Source organism: Pelodiscus sinensis, chromosome 1, assembly GCF_052426305.1.
Source record: "Pelodiscus sinensis isolate ZL-2025 chromosome 1, ASM5242630v1, whole genome shotgun sequence".
Lineage (NCBI taxonomy): Eukaryota > Metazoa > Chordata > Testudines > Trionychidae > Pelodiscus > Pelodiscus sinensis.
In genome coordinates this window covers 72,737,830-72,757,364 of record NC_143052.1, presented here as the reverse complement: position 1 = coordinate 72,757,364, position 19,535 = coordinate 72,737,830, and the positions used below count along the sequence as shown (strand labels likewise).

Sequence of the window (19,535 nt, the reverse complement as noted above, 5' to 3'; positions counted from 1 at the left end):
TAAATCTCGGTGAGGGCATCAGCAGGGAAATAATTAAACTACAGCTAAAAAACACTAACTTTAACTAGCACTATACTAAGGGTACTAATTAACTGTATACAATGGTAAGCCACTAAAAAAAAAAAAGTCCTTCTGTTGTCAAGTGACAGTATTGGCATCCCCATAGTGTTAATAGAATCAACAGCTAGACAAGCCCGTCCTGTCTTTTCCTGCCAGTCTACTCCTATATAGTTTGTGGATTTTGACTCCTCATTTGGTAGCTTGGTTAACAATTCCATTTTCTAGACATTTTAGCAAGGAAGATTGCTTTTTATTTAGGCAAGTGATCAAAGTCCTTTTTATACTACAGATTGGATCTTCCTGGTCTGGCACTTTTGGGGCCTTGAGCGGTCATGAACCAGGGAGTTTGTCAGGCCAGAGAAAGTCAGAGTTCCCCTCCCACCTGTCAGCCCTGCTTCTGTCCTGCTCCTAGGCACCAGTCCTGGTCTCTACTCTGGCTCCGTTCCCTGCCCTGCTGGCCCCACTGCTGCTGGCTCCCACCACTAGCCCTGGCTTGAGCTGCACTCCCTCTGCTGCCAGCCCAGTCAGGGCTGCACTCCGCACCCTGGCTGGCCCCCACTCCCAGCTGCCAGGGCTTTTTCATCCAGCAATACTGTGATACTACTAGACCACAGATGTTGGTGGACCAGTGTGTGTCAGATTTTAGAGGTTCAACCTCTACTCCATGTAGAGAAATCAAAGGCAAAACATATCCTTTCCTTGAAGAGAGAAATTGTGTTTAATACATTCAGAAGTTAAGAATGTCCAGTGGAAAAATCTAATTAAGGGCCTGATTTTCAGATCTATTTAGAACCTACTCCTCCAAATTGGTGTATTCAGCTATATTTATTGATATTCAGGATCTGTAGCTTTTACACATTTGACAGTAACACTTACCACTTGGGTATCTCTTCAACTCATACTTCTCAGAAACCGTTCCAAGGGACTTAAGATACTGGTATCAAAGCAAGCTAAGCAAAATCTGTCCTGCATCTGGAATCCATCAATATAACCGTAAAATCAAATGAGACCTGTTTTAAAGCTCACTTCTTTGACACAAATGATTGGCTGGCTGCTTACAATAGCTGTTCATCCCATTGCTTTCTCTACATAAGCAAACAGTCTAACAAATAGGTTCTGTGACTTTCAGTAGAGGTAAGCTGTTTTTTGGTTAAAAAAAATCTCCCCTGGGTATTCATAAAGATTATAGTAATCTTTATAGCCATGGAAAAGAGATGTCACATCACTTGACACCGGCAAAAATTATGAACAATGGAAAAGTCATCATAGGATGCTAACATTTTGAGCAGTAGGGTTTTAATCCTGATACATAGACTTCTCCATTGAAGAGCAATCCTCAAAAACAAGAGAGGGGATTTGTTTGTGTCCTTAGAGTGAAATGAAACCTTTTTCTCCTGCTGCTTTCATTAGCCATATGTTCACTGCATACAATTGAAATGATTGTACATAGCTAGAAAGTGGCAAAAAGAAAACTGTACATGCATGTATGGTAGTACTGTGTACTATGGAAAGAACATGAACATCCTAGAATGGGTAGTGCACATCAGCCAGAAGTTGTCAGGATGTAAATTCACGAAGATATTTCCTGGAAAGGTTAGCGATTAGATCGGAGACCATCTGACAGGAAAACATTCTTTCTGTTGAACACTTAGGATACAGCTTTAAACAAAGACACAAAAACCAAGCAATTACTGAGAAATATTGAGGCTTCTGTTATCCTGGGCTAAATCAGCTTCACAAGGCATTCTGCCTGTGCCATTAAGCAGAAAGTTTTGACTGATCATACTGTTGATAGGAGAAATGTTTGCCAAGATAGTGTATAAACTGGGATTTCTAAAATTAAACTTCCTTTAGCTGTTGTGTTTAACAAGAACCAAGCAGATACTCCCCCCCCCCCCCATAAAAGGCATTGGCAGTGGATACCGTATCCACTATCTGTTGACTGACCTTCTTGTTAAGTCCACTTATACTCCTCAAAGCTAAATCTTATCCTTATGTCAATTCTTTATCTTCCACAAAGTCTCTACAGGAGACTCAAGAAAACAGAGTTTGATCACGTTTAAGGTTTCATTGTAGTGTACTGGCATACTATTTGAATTGCTAGAGCTTGGCATAACCTTTCTCTGTCAAACCTCTGATTGTTTCTCCCAAGGCTTTCTCATTTCATTCCTGTCAGTTTGAGTTGCTTAGGTTGTTGGGCTCATGAGAGAGAAACAATAAATACAGAATAAATAAATTTTAATTAGACAAGTCAATAGCAAATCCTATATATAAGCTAGGCAGTACTGCTCCAGAGGCAAGTGAAGATTAAAAAAAACCTTCCCTAGTGTCTAGAGCAGTGTTTCCCAATTTTATTTGGCCACGGAACCCCTAGAGTTGCCTTAAAAAAAAAAAAAAAAAAGTTCCCTGCCGCGTTTTGTTGAGCAAAAAAAAAAAGAGGCCCTCTGCCATGTCTCTGTCTCTTTAATAGGGGGCCGGAGAGTGCGGGCTTTTCACGGAACCCTTGCTTTCGCTTCACGGATCCCCAGTGTTCCCTGGAGCACCAATTGGGAAACACTGGCCTAGAGCACCTTCAAATGGACAAAGTTATAAGGGACAGGAATACTAGCTGGGTTAGCCAGTAAGCTACCCATTCTGACAGTTTGTTTTTCAAAGGCCTTTACTGATCAGACAGAAGGTTAGAATCTTCCCTTATCAGTCTCTAGAGATTATGCTATACTTTATGCTCCTGCTGCTAGTACTTTTTGTCTGCAGTGATGGAATTTGCTTAAATTAGAACATTGAGCTAATTTCTCTTCCATGTCTATAATTTTTCAAGAAGGGACAAAATAGTTATAACCTTTTTTTAAAAAAAATCTTGGTGCCAAAATTAGATTTTACAACCTGTATTTAAGACCCAAATTAAAAGGGCTGAGCATCTGCAGTTCGCGCAGGTTGTATATTTAATTCAGAAGTATATATATGAAAATATGGCAGGAAATGAGTTACTTCTTAAGAAAGCACACTCTGTCATGTGAATGTGTGTATATATAACATCATATCCATCACCAAAGGGAGTGTGCAAGTGTCATATGGAAGGCTTATGCTGAAGAGATTTGTGACTCATGCTTTAATCTTAAGATTTTTAAGGCAAGAACATGTGTGTAGTGTCTAGTACAATGGGACCTTTGAGTGCTACTCTTAAAAAGAAAATTTGTAAGAGAGTAATCGCATGGATAGAAATGATAAGGCTGCAATCTAAAGTGGTGCTGATGCTTTTGTCACTATTGATTGACATTTTGACATAAGTAAAATACAAGTTTGGTTGCTAGTTTCCAAAAACTTCATAGGCTTTTTAGTGTAATAGAGATAAGTGAGTTAATCAAGTTCTGTTAAAATGTCTTCCTTATAGCTCCTTGTTGGTACCTATCTGATATTCCAAAACCAGAAATAAATTGCTCTTGATCTGGAGGTTATTCTGCCCACATTGGTTTTAAAATAAAACATTTTGATACTGAAACACATTAGACACCAAGCTGCGGGAAGACTCAACCTACCTATACAAGGGTGTTGGTGTGGGCATGCATGCACATATATATTTAATGTGTGCCCACTAGCACGAACTAGCATCACTCCTCCTGTGAAAAGTACAGAAACTTCACCACCTGTTACACAGGAAGGTGCTCAGATTTCTACCTGTATGCAGTCTTGTACCTTGGGAGTGTCATCTCTAATACACAACTTCATCTAATATGTCTCTAAATTTGAAGCCTCATTCTTTCTCGATGTTGTAATCAAGAAAGAATATTTTGTGTCTCCTACAGATGCCATACCTTTGTGGCTGCTGCTGTACTATAGGCCTTAAGTATGCCATTCCTGCTGTAACCTCTTGGGCGGGGGAGGAGGTAGAAAGAAGACTTCAGTTATGGCCTTCTTCTGTTCATAGGGAAAAGCTATCAGCAGTTATACTGTGAAATTGATGTGGTCAACAATTTCTTTGCTGATTAAAGAATTATGAATAATGATAGTGAAACTAAACAGTCTGGGGTAACTTTTCTTGTTGCTTGTCAAAGTTAGGAGCAGAATTGGAGGCATTGGAAATATTATTATTACCAGGTCTGCCAAGTATACTGTATCAACCTTTTAAATGTTTTCTTGCAATCAGAAGTACCAGGAAGGTAAACTTTTTTTAAATTTTAAAACTTGATCGTGCAGTTATTGATGCCCCTATGTTGTTCATGGAAACTTTTCATTTACCATTGGATTGCCTCTCTGTGTCCCAAGACATGAAGATGTTTTTCAGTATATGACTTTGGATTTTGTCAGTGGGTAACTACAGAGATTGGTCCCATATACTAAGATACAGCTTATCTGAAAGGCTGGCATAAATATCTAACACTTGTAGGCAAACCTATGGTCTTATTCTTCTTGTATATGTATTGGTTTGTAATATAAAATATTTAGTTGCAGAGTGATCCCAGGTTCCAACAGCTTTGGTTGTTTCACTGTACCAGTTTCATTAATTTGATGCTCACCATATGTTTTGCTTGGTTTCTAATTCTTTTCCCCTCCCCCCTCCGTTTACAGGTATTTAATTAGTCAAGGAGCACATGTAGGAGCTGTTAATAGTGAAGGAGACACTCCATTAGATATTGCCGAGGAAGAGGCAATGGAAGAGCTGCTTCAAAATGAAGTAAATAGACAAGGTAATGTGTAAGTCTGGTATTGCCTTTTAAACTTAAGTATATTTTACAGAAATACATTTTTTTAAATATTTGAAAGTCCTGTTTAGTGCTCCTCCCCCAAACACTCATGGAGGATTACTTCCTTTTGTTCTTGAAAGGAGTACTTTTTCTCCTAGTTTACAATTCTCCACAACACTGAATTCGTCTGTTATCCAAACCAGGTAGTGTCATTTACTAGTCAGTAGGATGACATGACACTAAAGGGTAGATGTCATCTGGGTATTAGTATGTAGTTATAGTTCTAGAATCTTGGATTAACATTTGGTGACTACAAAAAGATTGACTATAGGATTTGTACTCTGATTAGCATGAAAAAAATACACCAAGTAAATTAGTACTTTGCTATCATATTGTACAAAACTACTTCTCTCTTAGTTTGGTAGAACACAATTTTTTTTTAAAAGTATTGCAGGATATCTGAAGTGTAGTGTCTTCAGTTTGTGCCTTATCATAGCTTTGTATGTGAAGCTGATTTTTGATACATCTGACTTCCCTAAAATGACATCCTACTTTTCCTTAATACTACACTGAAATATAAGAAATCTCACTCAATTTGGAAAATACCAACAATAAAATAAAATGGTTTTGTATTCTACCTTTTGGGGAGGAAGAGGAGGGAGAGGGAGAAAGGGGGAGGGGGAGGGGGAGAGGGAGAGATCGCTCCACCTTAGATGCACCAGCACCACTGTGCCCACCAGTCAGAGATTGTTAGTAGTAGTGCCTGCCCCGTTCCCCCTCCCCCTCCCCCCCAGCTGGTTGCACACGCTAGGCTCTGGCGCGAGACACCTAGTGTGTGTAATGTGCATACGTGGCCAGCCGGCTCGGCTCCTCCGTTCTTCTCTGACCGCCACTGGCTTCGGTCGCAGATCAGCAGTCACCCTCACAGTCAACCGTTTCCATCCTTTCAGCTAATCAGCTAGCTATTAACTTCAAACCAACTGAATGGATGCTATTCACTTTAAAAAAAAAAAAAAAAAAAAAAAAACCCACCAAGGATCTCCATCAGGAGGTATTCCCGCTGTCTCCCGCGGCTCCGCTTTGAGAGTGGTTGTCGTTGTTCTAGATGTTACTCAGGTCATGCCCTGCTCCTCTGGTTTTTAAAAGTGTCCGGGCTGTGGTCTGTCTATCGCTGTAGAGGACGGGTACTCTGACTACTCTCTAGGACAAGACCACAATACAGAGCGCTATCAGGACTGCAAGAAACTGACTAAGCGCACAAGGAGAGCCAGGCAGCTACAACTCCATGTGTTTCAAATAGAGACAGCAATGAAATATCCTTCAGATGCTCCCCTAAACTTTCCCCTCAGGCATAACCCACCAGAGGCAGAGGCAGGTGAGAGGGTTATTCCAGCTAAAAGCCCAGTCACCAAACTGAAATCTCCCTCCGTGAGGAAGAGGTCTCATACTTCCTGGTCTACATCCCCAGCGAGGAAAGCAACAAATTCAAGACTTGACACTGCCCCCCCATACCATCAAGGGGGGCAGTTCAGAGTGCAGGTTCTGGCTCCCATAAAAACCACAACCACAAACCGGGTCCTTGTCCTTCCTCACACAGCTGCACAGCGAGGCCGATGCATAAAGCCGCCACTCTGGCACCGGCTGAAATGCTGGCAGGAAAAAAAAAGCAGGTGCCAACAACCCCACGATCTGCAGCAGTGCTGACCAAGCACTCGAAAGTGCCCAGCATTTCTCCTGGTGCCTTATGCACTACAGGCATCTTCTCCCCCTCCCCCCCCCGAGCATTATATCACCAATGGGCCAATGCGGATATAGAGAATTCCGCAGTTCACCACAGTGGCGGAATTCTCTATATCCTCGGTGCCAGGAACACTGCTTTCCAGCACTGATGGTACCCCCAGCTAGTACTAATTCTTCATTTTCCACTACTCCTGGGGCTTTTATTACTGTGCTGCAGTGACTGAGCAGGAAGACTTACCTCAACCTAAGAATTCCTTCCCGAAACCGGTACACCCCCAACAATGGCAGCATCACTAGGGCCCACCATTCATGCCACTAGGTTGGTCATATTGGGACCCATGGGCTACATTCAGACAACAGCCTGGTCCCCAAGCGGGGCATTATTACCATATATCTGCCAAACCTAAACCTCCTAGCTTACACTTGCTGAACAAGTCTGAATTCTCTGAATGCGAAGATGACACGGAGACTGCAGGGGTGGAACAGCCCTTACCTGTACACACTTCTCCATCCTCGTCGGCAGAGGCATTTATGTCCCCATTAACGAGCGTGGGGGATGATTATAAGTCTTTTCAGGACCTTTTTAAGAGGGTAATTAACAAACTGGAAATATCCCTCTCCAATCCTCTGGATACACAGCATAAGTTAACTAACATCCTTCATGCCTCAGTGAAAACCAGACTCTCAATATCCATGAATGAGGCATTGATGGACCCAGCTAACCTTCTATGGAAAACACTGGTGACAATCCTACTGCAATTGAAGAGACTTGATCGAAAATATTATGTTGCCCACAAGGCTCCTTTGCCAGCCTCCAGCTGCGCATCGCCAACTACATAGCGCTTCTTTCCAAATATGCACATCATATCTTTAATCAATTGTCGACTTCTTTTAAAATTCTACCAGACAACAAAAGAGAACAATACAAAGCTCTGATGGAGGGCTGCCTAATATCTAGAATTGCGATTCAGTTTGCCCTTGATTCCGCAGATACAGCATCCAGATCTCTGGTGTCTGCAGTGGTCTTGAGATATGCATCCTGGCTCCAACTCTCAACTTTTCCTGAAGAAGTCCAGACCACAGTTGAAGACTTTCTATTTGAGACATCCCGACTCTTTGCAGACACTACAAATACCACTCTTCACTCTCTGAAAGACTCCTATGTCACTCTCTAAATGCTTGACATCCAACCTCCTGCCAATAGGAAGCAGAACAGACAATTTAACTACAGATACAAACCAACGCCTTTCAACCACACTAGGCAATATAACAAACAACATTGAAGACAGCCCAGATGTAGATAATCATCGGAACAACCCATCACTGAGCAGGCTCCAGCACATCGATCATTTTGAAGCCTTGGTCGAGGGTTGGACAGCCCCCATATATCAACGGCAACAATCCAAGCCTTACACCATATTTGGCTCCAGACTAGCAGCATTCTGTCCTGCCTGGCAATCAATTATGACCGACAAATGTCTTCTCAAGATCATCAACATGGGCTATGTAATTCCCTTTACCTCCAACCCCCACCCACAATCACCATCCCCGTCCTTCTTCAGGGCCCCGTCACAATATGGTGTTCATGCAAGAGGCACATCGTCTCCTGAAATTGGGGCCATAGAAGAGGTACCCTTCAAGCACGGAGGGAAAAGGGTTTTACCCTCACTATTTCCTCACAATAAAGAAAACAGGGGTTGGAGACCTATACTAGATCTCAGTAGACTCAATCAGTATGTCCAATGCCAATGATTCAAAATGATAACCCTCACCACAGTCATACCATCCCTCGAGAAAGGAGATTGGCTGTCCACCCTTGACCTTCAGGATGCTTACTTCCACATTGCAATACACCCCTCACACAGACGCTTCCTCAGGTTCACAGTGGCAAACCAACATTTCCAATACAGAGTACTGCCCTTTGGCTTATTGACTGCCCCAAGGGTATTCTCAAAGGTGTTAGCAGTGGTTGCTGCCCACCTCAGAACAAGGGAAATCACCATTTTTCTCTACGTCAACGACAGTAGCCTCACCATACTCAGCAGGCACTGACCTTTACCCAGGGCTCTTTCGACAGGTTGGGGCTATGCATAAACCCAGCAAAGTGTGTCTTGCACCTGACACACACTAGATTTCATTGAGGCTTTGCTCCCACAGCCCAGATTCACAGCAATTCAGGACCTAGTCCATCTGGCACAATTCAGCCCCTGTATAACCACCAGACAGTGCCTGTGCTGCCTCGGTCACATGGCAGCCACCACCTTTGTCGTGCCTTATGCATGCCTGCATATGAGGCCGATGCAGACTTGGCTCAGGTCAGTGTACAGACCGCATGTACACCTGCTGAACTAATCTCTCAATATTCTATGCAGCATAAAGGCATCCTTACCTAGTGGACAAAGCCCAACAGTGTATGCACAGGAATTCCGTTTCAACGGACCCCCTTCCCCCCCAATGATCACAATAACCACAGATGCCTCACTAACAGGCTGGGGGGCTCACCTACAGGATCAGGTAGTCCAAGTCAGGTGGACATGGGATGAAGAACGCAGATACATCAACTTGCTAGAGCATAGAGCAGTCCGTATAAATGCATGCACTTCTCCCACATAATACTCAACAATACCATGTGTATGCTGACTAGCAATACGACAACAGTGCACTACATCAACAATCAGGGTGGCATCCGCTCTTGCCAACTCTGTCGGGAAGCAGTACAGTTATGGAAATGGTGCATTCCTCACCACATTCATCTCATAGCCACAGTCATCTCAGGCAAAGACAATATGTTAGCGGATGATCTCAGCAGGAACTTCTCCCTCAACCACAAGTGGGAGATCAACAGATGGGCCATCAATCAGCTGTTTCGCAAATGCGAATTCCCTACGGTGGACCTTTTTGCAACACACAAACTCACTGTGCCCTCATTATTGCTCCAGAGCAGGACTGGACCCTGACTCCCTGAGGGATGCATTCAGCATCACATGGGACGCACCTCTAGCATTTGCATTTCCACTGATCCCACTTATTTACAGAGTGATGCTAAAGATAACATAGGACCGAGCCAAAGTGATACTGCTGGCACCAAAGTAGCCAAGACAGAGTTGGTATCCAGCTCTATTACACATGGCTAGGCGTCCACTACATTGCTTCCCCCCATCCCGTCACTGCTCATGCAAGAGAACGGGAGGATCCATCACCCTGCCATCCAGTGCCTTCACCTGCATGTGTGACTCCTTGATGGTTAACCATGACAGAGATCCACTGTCCTATAGAAGTTCAAACCATTCTCATGAACAGCCGCAGACCTGCAACAAGAAAAACCTATATTCAAAAATGGCTTCGTTTCACCAGCTGGTGTTCATCTAGATGTTACAACCCCACTCATACAGAAATCCTGCTCATACTTACCTACTTATTAGATCTTTAAAACTCAGGTCTATCCCTCAGTTCTATCAGGGTCTACCCCGCAGCCATATCCATGTTTCACCCACCTCTACTACAGGATCACTGTTTTCTCTCACCCATCAATCAAGAGATTTATGTGAGGTCTGTGTAACACTTTCCCACCAACTAAAGAACCAGTCCCCACCTGGAACCTTAACCTAGTACTAAGGGCTCTAATGGGCAAACTGTTCAAACCACTAGCAACGTGTTCCCTCTTCCACCTATCCATGAAGGTGGCCTTCTTGGTGGCAATTACCTCCACATGATGAGTGGGAGAGTTGGGCGCACTAATGACCAACCTGCCCTATACGGTCTTCCACAAGGACAAGATGGTCCTCCAGACCTATCCTAAATTCCTTCCCTAAGTATTTACCTCATTCTATTGTAATGAACCAGTTTACTTACCTGTCTTCTTCCCCAAACCTCGTAGTGACGACAGGGAAAGAGGGCATCTGCAGGGCAGTGGCTTTCTACTTGCAACGAACTCTCTCATTCCACAAAACACCTCGCTTGATAGTCTCCTCAGCAGAGAAATCTTGGGGATTACCGATCTCTAAACAGACTATCCAAGTGGATCTCAGACTATACAAGACTGGCTTATGCTATATTCAACAAACAGCCTCCTTAATCCATACGTGCACACTCTGCAAGGGGCAGTGGCCACTTCCACTGCCTTCCTCCACAGTATCCCCACGGACAAGATCTGTAGAGCAGCCACATGGGCTTCTGCTAACACTTTCACTTGTTGCTATGCCATTCAGTCATATGCAGACATTCACACTCCATTTGGCCTCTGTACTTTCAGCAGCCGAACAGGCCTTCCAAAGGCCCCACCTCCAAGCACTGATAACTGCTCTGTAGTCATCTACAGTGGAGCACCCATGGGAACACTTCTCGAAGAGGAAAGGAAGGTTATTCACCCTGTACTGTAGCTGGAGTTCTTCGAGCTGGTTGTCCCCTTGGGTGTGCCACTACTTACCCTCCTCCTTTCTGCTTCGGATCCTGCTTGGGTCCAGATCAGAGAAGAACTGAGGAGCTGTCTGGCCGCGCATGCTCATTACACACACTAGGTGTCTCGTGCCAGAGCTTAGCTTGCGGGGCCAGCCGGGGGTGGGGGACACTGCCACTAACAATCTCTGACTGGTGGGTGCAGCAGCACTGGCATACCTAAGGTGGAACACCCCTAGGGACAACTATCTCGAAGAACTCCAGTTACTGCACTGGGGTGAGTAACCTTCCCTTCTCACTAACATAGTTTGATTTTACTTGTTTGCAATTTAATAACTTGTAATAAGAGATTAGTGAAAATTTCACTAATACACACACGCACAGTATTCATAAACACAAAACATATACAATATATTTGAGGTAACTTTCAATACATTTTGTTTGAGACATGAATCTTAACCAAGGCAGGGAAGCCTGTCAATTTATCAGTCTCTTAGGGAGCCATAAATAATGGCTTTTGGGGTAGATATGGAACAGTGAAAGTCGGCTCTTTGTTCAAATGCAGGAATTTGAACTCTTATAGGCCCACGCTAGTAATAGCATGGCTCTGTCATGCTATAGTTGAGGCTAAGATTTTGATTTGGTTAATTTTAGTACAAGTCAAAGGCAAAAAACAAAAATTCAAGGTCTGTAGAAGTCTCTGAGATCTGCTTAAGTCACAAGAATCTGTGACTAGCATGACTAAATTATAGCCTTAGTTATAGATAATATAACTTTTAAACTTCTCTTTTTGTTGGAGACCAAGAATATTTTATGTCTTCATCTAAATCTTCTATAGGTTGAACCTCTCTATTCTGGTACCCTTGGGACCTGATGGGTGCTGAACCAGAGAATATGCCAAATCATGGGAGGACAATATTGACTAGCAGTATTACCAACATTTCCACTGCTTACTGGGATCTTAGAAGATATTTAGGGGTAAAATAGAGCTAAATAACAGCACAAAACACTGAGCCAGGACTGGTGGCTGTAAACAAGCTTTATGGGACCATGGGAAACTTGGCCACACCCCTGGTAAGTGGATATAGGGCTAACTAAAATCATGCTGGACCATGGATGTTGCTGGACTAGAGAGATTTAGCCTTTATATTAAGGATTTTAGATGGTGTGTAATTGAATAGTCATGTAACCACATGACATTTTAGTGGTTACATGACTATTCAATAGTGCCTGCAGGCAGGGCCAGTAGGCAATGTGCTCCCGACCACACTCCCAGGAAGCAGCCTCTGTTGGCGGGACATCAGACACTCCTTCTCCCCTCTTTCCCCCTCCCTCTTCCTCCAGACAGCGTGCCAAGTAGGAGCTGACCCGTGAGGGGACCCAGTTTAAAAACCAACTTCCGTCATAAAGGCTCCGCTTGCCATGCCACTTTGCTATCTTTGATAGAGGGGCAGAAGCATGGGGAGGCAGCAGCCCTTTTTTGCCGGGGTGGGGGGGAGGAGCCAAGCTCCCCACATGAGATGCTGGAGCAACCTCTGTTTACAGGGAACTCGGACCTCCTGCTGACAGTTTCTGCTGCCACAGAGTAGCTTCTGTCCGCGATGAGCTCGGGCCGCCATGGACAGAGGCTACTTAATGGTAGCCTCTCCTTCTCCCCTCTCCCCGTTGCCTCTATAGAGGTGGGGGAGGGGCATGGGTGGAACTGTGGAGCTGTTGCTGGAGGGGGACCAGCTTTTAAGCCGGCTCCTCAAAGCACTGGCTCCTGCTTCCTCCCTCCCTCCACTGCCTCTGTAGGAGACAGCAAGGGGGGAGAGGGTCCCGTGGTACCAGTACATATGGAGCCTGCCCTTTCATCCTAGGTACTGCTGCCTAGATCATAGGTAGCAGCACTGAGGATAAGTGGATCTGGTACTTCTGGGGAGACGACTTTTAAGCCAGCTTTGCTTGAGAAGTGGTGCCCACTCCCCCATCCTTGCTGCCTCGGTGTCAGAGGCAGCAAAGGGGTGGGGGATGCATGTAGTCGATAAGACTAACCAATAAGCCCAGGCTTATTGCTTAATCATATAGTCATCTACATGTTGATATCCCTACTGTATATTAAACAGAACATAAAGATAGTTAGTTTCTGGTGTGACCATTGCTTTTTAATGTTATGGTGTAATTTATTTCTTTCCACTCCAGAAGCGTGTTTGTATGTTTTTTCCCCAATACACAAATAAGGTTAAATTTTGATCCTGTGTTCCTGGGATTTCTGATTAGCATCTTGCTGATTGCCTTACCGCTTTCTTCAAAATTTAAATAGAACAAAATGAAACTCTGGTGGTAAGGAAATTTCTGAATGTGACCTGATATACTGGTGTCTTACTGGTGTATTACTGAATCAACAAACATAGAAAGAAATGAGCCTCATTTTTCAAAATTGTATGCATACCTCATCTGCATATAAAGTTACATATATAAAACATTTTTTTCTTGTGGGACAAGCGAAGTCATCACGTTACTCTGTGTTTCCCTGCCCCTTAGCCTGTGCAGAGTCAAAAGGGGAAGCAACATCTATGGCTTGGGGTACTCCCTGTGCTTTCTGCTGGCCACCGGCTCCTCTGCAGGAAGGTCAGTAGGCCCTGGTGGGAAGCAGCTCTAGCTCCCTGTTCCGCTCCCTTCTGCCAGGCTCTGGCTTCTGCAGCCTGGCCACCTCCTCCCCTGGCTCCCGAGTCCTGCCAAGGGCAAAGAGCCGGGGCTGGTGTGGCCTCAGCAGCTGTGGGAAGAGAGTTGGCAAGCAGGAAAGCATAGCGCTTAGCAGAGACACCTAGGCCAGAATGGAGCCTGTCCACCACCTCCTCCCCAACAGGCCACCCTCACTGTGCCCACAGCTCTACCACCGGACTCCTCTGCTGTGGGCCTGCAGTCCATCTCAGCCTTGCCCGCCTGGCCGCTGTCACTAGTGACGAGCTACTCTCCGTCGAATGGAGGCTTGGCTTCCCCTCCGGTCAGGCTCTCAGCCGTCATGGCTTCCAGGGCTGAGACCAGCATGGCTGGGAAAACTCATCGCAGGGTCAGGTGGATGGTTATCGGGGGAGGGGGCATTGAGAGCCATGGCTGGCGTAGCCTCAGTGACGGAGGAGGAGGAGAGAGTTGGGGCTGGTGCAGCTTCGGCAACTGGTGGGGTTGGCCAGCATAGCAAGTAGAGGGCACAGCCCTTAGTAATATTATATGAAATATCAGTTAAGCAATACCAGGATTGCTCATACAGTTTGTCAGTACACAGACACACACTTCTTACAATCAGATCAATAACTCAAATGTGAACTTCATAGAACCATAGGGCTGGAAGAGAACTCAGGAGGTCATCAAGTCCAGCTTCCTCTCTTATCTCTGAGTAGGATTAACTCTGAATCATTGTGCTAACAATTACAACTTCAGCTAGACTGCTGTTTCGACAGTAGGTGAAATATCCAGCTGTTCTGGGATTCAGTCTGGAGCTTGGGTAGAATTTCCCATCTACCAACCCCCCACCTCTTTGTCCTAGTACATAATACAGCAGTATACAGAGCATCAAACAAGTTTTAATAAATCTCTAAGGGGAGGTGTATGCAATTGGCCCCCCCTACCAGTTATGCAAGAATTCAACCTTTTGAAGCTTAGTCTTGAGGAGGTGACCTTTGTCTTTTGATAACTTGTTACATGAGGACAAGAGCAGAGGCGCAGACCATTTAAAGGAGTGATTCACAGATTCATGGAGTTGCTTATTCTGAGTAAATGCAAAATACCTGTTTGGTAGGGTTTGAAGGACTGAACATCTCCTAGAGCCCTTCTTGGAGATGGGATGGTCTCTGGAAAGCATATTATTTTGTTGTCCTTAATGCTTTAATCTTAAGAATAAATGTGCTTGCTTAGAAAGAGCTGTGATAACATGCTGGGAAGCAGTTACGTTATTCATAGCCTCTAAATGAGAAAGCCAAACAGGCCTATTTAAGCAGTCTTACTCACTGGGGAAATGCTCTGTATAGTCAGGAAACTGGGCAGCCCAGAAAATCACATTAGAGAGGGAGAGAGGAATGATTCTCCACTGAAGAGAGGTAACCACTCAGGAACCATACACCTCAAAATTTGATGTTCTTGCTGGCATCATGGACAGTGAGTACTGGTGCAGTTGTCCTTAACTTTGCCTATAACATTCTCATGCAGAGAAGCTGTCACTCAGCAAGACCAAAGCTTGCAGGAGTAACTGTGAAAGGCAAAATATCAATATTTTGTTGGAGAAAAGAAAACATTTTTGTGGCAGCATGGTTCTTTTTATTTTAACTGCAGCTTTTTGAAGCTACTCATGAGTTTTAGAATGGTAGAGTGAATTCTGAAGAAATGAATTGGTGGGCAGAGGCCAGATAAAGTATGTGGTTAAAGGTGCTTTTTTACCACCAGGGATCTGCAATATATAATAGTGAGATTGAAAGAATTATGCACCCTTCCGTCAAATAGAAACAATGTAAATAGTAATTATTGGGGTGTGTTTGTATTTTTTTTCTGAGGGAGTGTCTCCATTAAATGCAGTGTTTGACTCAACCTTATTTATATGCATACCACTGGTTATATATGGAAACATGTTCCATGAAGTAAAAGTGAGTTGATTTTTTTTGCACAGTGTACCTTAGGCTGTGAAAGGTTAACCCAGATACAGGAGGCCTTCGAGATGTGACCTCCTGAGTTCCAAACCCTCCCCCCCCCACCCCCCCACATACTTATAACCATTTTTGTAAGTGCAGAAAGGGCCGGAAACCCCTGACTCATGTTCTCGGCCTGCATTTACAATGGCACGTGGCACCTACTGTAAATAAGCGTTCAAGTTACGATGCTCCCGACTTGCAACACTTTTTCTGGAACCAATCACGTCGCAAGTCGGGGACCTCCTGTAACTGGTAAGCATCACCCATTAAGGGTGATGCTTACCTGTTCCAGTTAACCGGTGAGGGCTAGAGCAGCTCCCTGTGAAGGTCCAGCCAAGGACAGGGACTGCTCCAGTAATCCAGAGAATCCTCTGTCCATGGTGGGTCCAGGCACCCCACAGACAGAGAATGCTCCAGTGTCCAGAGCCTGGGCACCCCCGCCTGTGCCCTCTTTAATTGGTTAACTAATAAAATGGGGTTTTACGTGCCTAGCATACCTAGGCTGGTCATTTGTCCTCTTTTATAGAGGACAGTCCCATTTTTTGCTACTCTGTCCTCTATCGGATATTGATATAGAGGCAACCTGTTTTGTGTCCTCTTTTTCTCTTGAGACCAGAGGTGAAAGTAAGCTAGTGTGCCCCTGTTGCAGCATATGGCAAGAAGCGGGCCGGCTGGGGCACTTGGCTGCAGCTACTCCTAGCTGGGCCATGCTCCCAGGGCCTACAGGCTGCCTTGCTAAGCAGCAGGTAACCAGGTAGGTGAAACAGGGAGCAAGGGGAAAATGCTTAGCTTGAGCCTTCCTCTTGCTCCTGGCTGCCCAGGGGAGAGCAGAGGGAGAATTCAGCAGGCTGTGAACTTTCCCCTCGCTCCCTGAGAGTTAGATGAGAAATGAGCAGCAGTGACCTGGTACGTGTGGTAGCAGCCCCCTGCCCCCAGCCCTCCTAAAATGGTGCCCTTGCTCCTTCCTTCCCACTCTGCCTCCCCATATTCACTCTTATACCCTCCAGGCTTGGGCCCCTTCTACCCGCAGCCCTGACTCCTGAACAATCTCCTCTTCCCCCCCCCCCCACACCCTCTACCCTTAACCCCCTAGGGTGTGTCTAGACTACAGGGTTTTGTCGACAAAGTGGACATTTGTTGACAAAACTATTCCTGCATCTACACTGCTGCTGAGTTCTGTCGACAGAATGTCGACAGAACTCAGCAGTTTTGTTGACGGCAGTAAACCTCATTCTGCGAAGAATAACGCCTTTTGTCGACAGAGTTCTGTCGACAGAAAGCATTATTGGATCTACACTGTCCTTTGCGTCTACACTGTCATGTCAACAAAGCGGCTTGCTTTGTCGACAGAACTGGATGTAGTCTAGACCCTCTTTGTTGACAGAAGCTTTGTTGACAATCTGTTGACAAAACTTCTGTTGACAAAAGCCTGTAGTCTAGACGTACCCCTATAGACTAAATGAAATCATCCTATATTTTTGAGGTATCTTGATGGCCACCCTAAATTTACCTATAAACATGTCTTTCTTGCTAGTGTACTGTGTGAGTGATTTAGCATTTTAATTAAGATTGTTTAAGAAAATGCTTGTTGAGCAGCTTATTTATCTATTTAAGAACTACATTGTACTACTTTTTGCTGAATTAAGTTCAAAGCATTTAGACTATTTTTCAGTCTGTTCTACTAACAATTTTTGAATTGCTAGCCTACCTGAGGTAAAGTTGGCAAGCATTTGTAAAAAGTCAAATATTGCTGAGCTGAGAGGCACTGCATCGCCATCTATAGGCCATTTGGAGAACATGATTTACATGTCCTATAAGCTGTGGATTTGGTTATGTTTTATCTCCTCTGCACTCCAAGAGAAACTGCTTCTCAGACATGTAAAGTTCTTGTTTTATTTTCGAAACAAAAGTTAAGAGGAAATTTCATTTAAGGAAATATGAAACACATTTACCCTTTGAATGTACATACCCAGTACGTGTACAGAAATTAAAGTTTCTCTAAGAATATCATCTTGGCCTGTCACGTGAAAAGTTCATCTCCCACTTTGGTGCCAATTGTAGCACAGGATGTTTTATTTAACCTGGCACATTTTGTTATGACTTTCACCATTTTCTTGTGTTTGTGGAAATTTGATTGTGAAAATTACTTTGTCCTTTTGGCAACATTTGCTTCCTCTGTAGCTATTAGTCTCATGAGATGCAGACGTTTGCTAGGTATAGCAACAAATGTCTAAAATTCTTTATCCTGGTCATAAAAAAAAATTGTCAATCCATGTTTAATCTGAACTTTCTTTGATCTCCATGCATATGACTAACCTTGAACAGTGCAAATACAGGCCTTTTGAGGGAGTTTTCTCTTTTAAATTATGAAGTTCCTTCCTTACTGTCATTGGAACCCTTCTCTTTTTTGTTGATGGAAAGAGGTCTTGGGCTTCTTTCTAGAAAACATGAATGTGAGTAACTTTACACACAGGCTAACTCACTGTACGTATGGGGACTAAAAATGTTAAATAGCGAGTAATTTACTACTTGAGTAGTCAATGGAATTTCCATCGACTATTCAACTAGCTGATAAGCACTTCTGCATTTCTCCTTTGAAATGTACAAGAGCCCCCGCTGGGAGCCCCCTATTACTCCATGCTGCTGCCTCTGTATCAGAGGCAATAGTGTGGGGTGGCAGGGGCGCTGGTCTGAAGGGAGCTAGTTTAAAAACCAGCTCTCTGCGCAGACGGGCTGCCTGATGCCCAGCTTTGCTGCCTCTGATACAGATGCAGCAGCACCAGATGGCAGCAGCCCATGTCTGTTGGTGGTCCAAGCTCCCCACGGATAGAGGCTGCTCCGTGGGATACAGAGCAGCCTCTGTCCATGGGGCAACCTCTGCCAGCAACAGGTCCAGGCTCACCACAGATAGAGGCTGCTTTGCAGTAGTCTCCCCCACTGCCTCTGATGGAGGTGGCAGCGCTGGGAGGAGAGGGAAAGGGAGCAGGCAGCACTGTGGAGCCAGTGCTTTGAGAAACCGGCCTTTAAGCCAGCACCCCCCCAGCACTGGTTCCTGCTCCTCCCCCGCTTGTTTCCTCTGATTCAGAGGCAGCAAGGAGGTGCAGGGGAATGTGTGTAGTTGAGGAGATTATCTGATAAGGCTAGGCTTATTGGTTAATTGTAAGTCAGCTAAACATAGCCATCCCTAAAAGAAACAAGGGCAGAAAAACAATCACATAGCTAGTTTTGCAAAAAATGTATGCATTGTATCATACCCTGATGGCAGGGTGAATAAAAATTGTTGTTTTATTTTTATTGCAATTAAGTTTCTTTTAAAACTGTTTAAAATTAAATTTGAAATTGACAACCCGTGTTAAAGCCTAAATTTACTATATTAAATTTACTGCAGTGAGCACTCATTTTAATGAGTGTTCTACTTTTTTAATTCCATTAAGAATCAGTGGGAAAACATCTTTGACTTTTGAAGTCTGCTCAGGTTTGAGGAGAGAATTGTGAAAGTCTATATTGCAGATATTTTAATCTGTATATAAATTGTAACATCTCAGAGCGATCAGCGTACTGCTGTGTCCAGACTCAGGGGTTTTTTCGGGAAAAGTAGCCTTTTTCCGAAAAAACTTCCCCTGCGTCCAGACTCAAGCCGCGTTCTTTCGAAATTAAATCGAAAGAACGCGGCTTTTCTTTCGATGGTGGTAAACCTCATTTCACGAGGAAGAACGCCTTCTTTCAAAAGTTCCTCTTTTGAAAGAAGGCGTTCTTCAATGTAAATAGGGCTTCTTCGAAAGAGAGCATCCAGACTCACTGGATGCTTTCTTTCGAAAAAGCAAGCCGCTTTTTCGAAAGTTCAACGTGCAGTCTAGACGCTCTCTTTCGAAGAAGCCCTATTTACATTGAAGAACGCCTTCTTTCGAAAGAGGAACTTTCGAAAGAAGGCGTTCTTCCTCGTGAAATGAGGAACCCCTTGTAATTGGAACCCCTTTGCCACCCCCATCTTGTTTTT

General features: G+C 44.3%; 1 protein-coding gene across 8 annotated transcripts in view; it reads left to right on the top strand.

The window, feature by feature from the left end:
* The window catches only part of PPP1R12A (protein phosphatase 1 regulatory subunit 12A), a 177,693-nt gene that overhangs the window by 80,858 nt on the left and 77,300 nt on the right, over positions 1-19,535 (top strand). For all 8 annotated transcript variants that reach the window (XM_075932387.2, XM_075932351.2, XM_075932358.2 and 5 more), the window contains exon 3: positions 4,627-4,745. In XM_075932387.2, coding sequence (XP_075788502.2) covers positions 4,627-4,745 — 119 coding nt within the window. The remainder of the gene's footprint in view (positions 1-4,626; positions 4,746-19,535) is intronic.